The sequence below is a fragment of the Sinocyclocheilus anshuiensis genome, unplaced genomic scaffold, assembly GCF_001515605.1.
Source record: "Sinocyclocheilus anshuiensis isolate Anshui unplaced genomic scaffold, SAMN03320099.WGS_v1.1 scaffold997, whole genome shotgun sequence".
Taxonomy (NCBI): Eukaryota; Metazoa; Chordata; class Actinopteri; order Cypriniformes; family Cyprinidae; genus Sinocyclocheilus; species Sinocyclocheilus anshuiensis.
Genome location: NW_015555715.1, coordinates 2210697 through 2214304, shown reverse-complemented (window position 1 = coordinate 2214304; position 3608 = coordinate 2210697). Strand labels below are relative to the sequence as shown.

The following is a 3608-nucleotide window of genomic DNA, read 5'->3' as shown; positions in this document are numbered from 1 at the left end:
TGTGGCCTCTTTTGGAAGGCCAAACAAAGTAGTTTCGCTTTCACAACGAAACACACAGCGACTCCACAACATGTCAGCGGCGGCAACAGCAAGAATTAAAGTTACGTCTTCTTTTTTGCATGAACATTTGGGCGGTGTTATGCAAATCTTCCCACATCGTGACGTAGACATGTGGGGGCGTGTTAGAACGAGCCGTTTTAGGTAGGCGTGGTTGACTCTTAACTTTTATAAAGAATATCTCTTTGGATTTGAGACTTTAGTCTTTGCAACTTTACAGATCTTCTTTATGCACCAAGAGCTTGTAACACTCCAAAGAGAAAGGAAAAATTGAAATCGCATCATATGACCCCTTTAAAAAGAAAATCTTATTAAGTAGTCTGGCATAATCTTTTATTATTTATTAATTAAAATATCAGAAAATTTGGCCCTTTTATAACGAGGCACGTTAAGTTTAGGTTGTGAAATGTGATGTGATTCATCAAAAAACTCTTATGTGCCATTGACCCAAATATCTTATCCAATGACTCTATAATTCTGAAAATTAAAGTCATAAATAATGAGGCCTACCTTCTCAGGTTCTTCGACCGCGATAACTTTGACGATGTTCTTGTGTTTCCTGAGTTGAGACTTAAAAGCTTGCTCTAGCTGAACATTGTACTTCATGAAGACAACATAGGTAGCATAACCGCACAGCAGCATCATACTCTCCCACCACATAATGGTATTGTCCAAGAAGAAGATGATGAGCATGATGAGATCGAGGATGTAGAACGACACATCCCGAAAGAGAGGCCACCAGGTGAGGTGAAGCATCTCCCGGGAAAACAGCGCACACATTCCGATCACAAATAGGATGTTGAAGACAGCCGAGCCAACGATGGTTCCAATGCCCACATTGCTATGAGATATGAAGACACCGATCAAGGAAGTGAAGAGTTCAGGAGCAGAGCCTCCAGCAGCCATGAACGTTGCCCCGGCCACATCATCTGAGATCTCCAGTTTGTCTATGATAACCCCCAATGTAGGAACGAAAAACTCATCGCAGACGATGGCCAAAGAAGCAAACATGTATACCATTCCAAAGATGTGAAGAATGACCCAGCCTTTGCGTCGCTCCTCAATGGTGAAGATGTCCTCCGGGTACTCGCCCTTCATGTGTGGTGCCTCTCCAGGTCTGGACACTGTAGTGTTGGGCAATAAAGTGGTCATATCGGTTGCCGGAGTAGGAACTGGGGTGGGTTTTGGAAGGTCTGGATCAACATAGATGCAATGGATGATTGTCCTGTTTGTGGTTGTTGTAGGTGTCTCTGTTATAGATATTGTTGGGATGGGTACATTTGTCGCCGACTCTGACGACTGGACCCCATCTGTGTGGTTGGAGCTCTTTGGCTCAGCAGCGGTCAAATTAGTAAAAACCTCTGTTATCTCCGACAGTCCAGAGCCAAGTTCAGAGCCATCCTCAGGTCTTCCCGCTGTCTGGGGCTCAGGCCAGGGTTCTGGTAGTCTGGCTCTGATAGTGAGTTGATATAAAGAACAAAGGAAAACCCCAGAAAGAAGAAATATAATCCGGCTAATATGAAGTCTCTTTCTTCGAGTCAGCAACATTTTCTTGTATGCTTCCTAAAGGGCACCAAGTTGTTTTTTAGGGCAATGACAGCCAGAACATCCAGAATCTCCCCCCAAAAATTCCAGGGGTGTGCAGCACTCACTCTCAGACTGATTCATCTCATTTTCTCTGTGGTGCAGATTTCCTGTCACAGACCTTACAGTGGATAAAAGGAGGAATACTGAGTGCAACAGTTGTATAGGAAACACTGAATGCAGAATCAGCAGATCACAGTGGCCATTACACTCCTAAGAAGTTTTCTAATACGTAGACCTCATCTAACCAACACATTGCATTGAATTAAATTAAACAACATTTTAAAAAATATATTTTTACATTTCTAGCTTCTTGTAAGTTGCATTGGTAGAAGCATGTGAATTGTTTAAAATGTGGATCAAACTTCTGATGATGGTCAGAAATTGAGGAAAACATGAGCTTGGGACAAAAATGCCATTGAAAGTAATAAAATGCCCCTAAGTCATCAGTTATTTGACCTTTCATACATTTAATTCTATCTATCTATCTATCTATCTATCTATCTATCTATCTGTCTATCTGTTTGGCTGTTAAGTATTTCATTTAAATGATTAGCACAGTGTGTTATACATGGTTAGGAAAAACGCCATAATAAAGATAAAAAGGTGCCCCTGTTTCAAGAAATAAATATTGCCCCTTAATAATAATAAAAACTTTTGACAATGCTTCTGAATGAATCAATGATTAAGAAAAGCCTTCCTTGAAGCATTTCTTTCATTTGCGTCTAAACGAACGTAGCATGGAAAGCATCCGTCTCAAGTTTTTGTCAACCTATATTAGTAATAGCATCGTGTCATTATAAAAAGCTCCACAAAAACAATGACAATTACGTATTTTGTAAACACAGCAGCACGAACCCTAAAATGTGTGACCAACTGTATGGTGGCTGCAGGTATTTCTATTTCAACCATAAATTAGCCATATTAAAAATGAAATGTATAATAAAACTTCCTTTTCTCTCATGCAAAAAATAATTCAGAACACGCCAAAGAAACCTACCGGTTGAAAGCCGATGCCCGCGGCGGTGCGTGGAGCTGGGCTGTGGGGAAAGGCACGGATGCTGTGAGCGCTGCTTCAGGTCAAGCAGGACGCACCGCAGGACAGCTCTTCAGCGTGGGTCAGCACAATACCTAATACCTGAAGTCTTTTAAGAGGATTAGATGTACTCTCTCCTCACACTCTCATTACGTCTTGAACCATTTATCCCAATTATTCTGCTCATATACTTTTCATTCAGAATTCTAGAAGGTGAGTGCACGAGTAAACCTGCTAATTAAAAATACATAATATATAAGTCTTAAATCAACTTTTGGATAATAGTTTATTATTATTACATAATTATGGTGATGATGGATTACAGATTAGTATTAAATTGGCCCACAATGACATTTTTAACAGATTCTAACAGTTTTTGTCCACAGCATTATCCTAGATATGCACGTTTCTGTTTAGACTATCTCTTGTACTTTTTTCATTTATTTTAAGAGATCATTTATATTTGGACAGAACTTTTAAAATATAATTTTCTCTCGCGCGTTCTCGCCTGGGAACTAGTTGGCAGGTTTCTTTTGTTTCCAAACGGTCCGCTTATCACGGTGCACACTTGGTCAAGAAGAGGGGATTTCAGCGATGGGTAAAAATTGTACGTTTTGATTAAATATGCAAAAGCTGCTATGCATATCTACGAATTGTATTCGGAAATAGGCAGTATCTACTTTATTTAAAACGTTTATGATCATTTTCCAGTCAAATTTACTGTGCGAACGTTTGGCAGGACACTGACATAACAATTCATACTTTGGTTGTTTTGTAACATGAAAAATTGAAAAACAAATAAATAAACTATGTGTATGTCCGGCAAAGAAACTCAGGAAGCTCTGTCGGCTGGTTTTAGAGGGGTTTTGGTTTCTGTAAGCCGGTCAGACTGGGAGACCAGCTGGACAGGACTAGTTAGACCAGTTTAATC

At 40.0% G+C, this 3608-nt stretch overlaps 2 protein-coding genes across 7 annotated transcripts in view; one reads left to right on the top strand and one right to left on the bottom strand.

Annotated features, from left to right (window-relative positions):
* The window catches only part of LOC107672236 (sodium/potassium/calcium exchanger 1-like), a 15133-nt gene extending 12383 nt beyond the window's left edge, over positions 1 to 2750 (bottom strand). For all 3 annotated transcript variants that reach the window (XM_016465333.1, XM_016465330.1, XM_016465331.1), the window contains exons 1-2: positions 2642 to 2750; positions 568 to 1762 (exon numbers count right to left, since the gene is read on the bottom strand). In XM_016465333.1, coding sequence (XP_016320819.1) covers positions 568 to 1605 — 1038 coding nt within the window. In that variant the 5' untranslated portion in view covers positions 1606 to 1762; positions 2642 to 2750. The remainder of the gene's footprint in view (positions 1 to 567; positions 1763 to 2641) is intronic.
* A 453-nt stretch (positions 2751 to 3203) lies between these two features.
* The window catches only part of ints14 (integrator complex subunit 14), a 16625-nt gene continuing 16220 nt past the window's right edge, over positions 3204 to 3608 (top strand). For 2 of the 4 annotated variants that reach the window (XM_016465433.1, XM_016465432.1), the window contains exon 1: positions 3210 to 3284. The gene's annotated coding sequence lies outside the window, so the exon portion shown is untranslated. Of the gene's footprint in view, positions 3285 to 3608 lie in introns of all 4 variants that reach the window. The other 2 variants (XM_016465434.1, XM_016465431.1) reach the window with 2 other exon arrangements.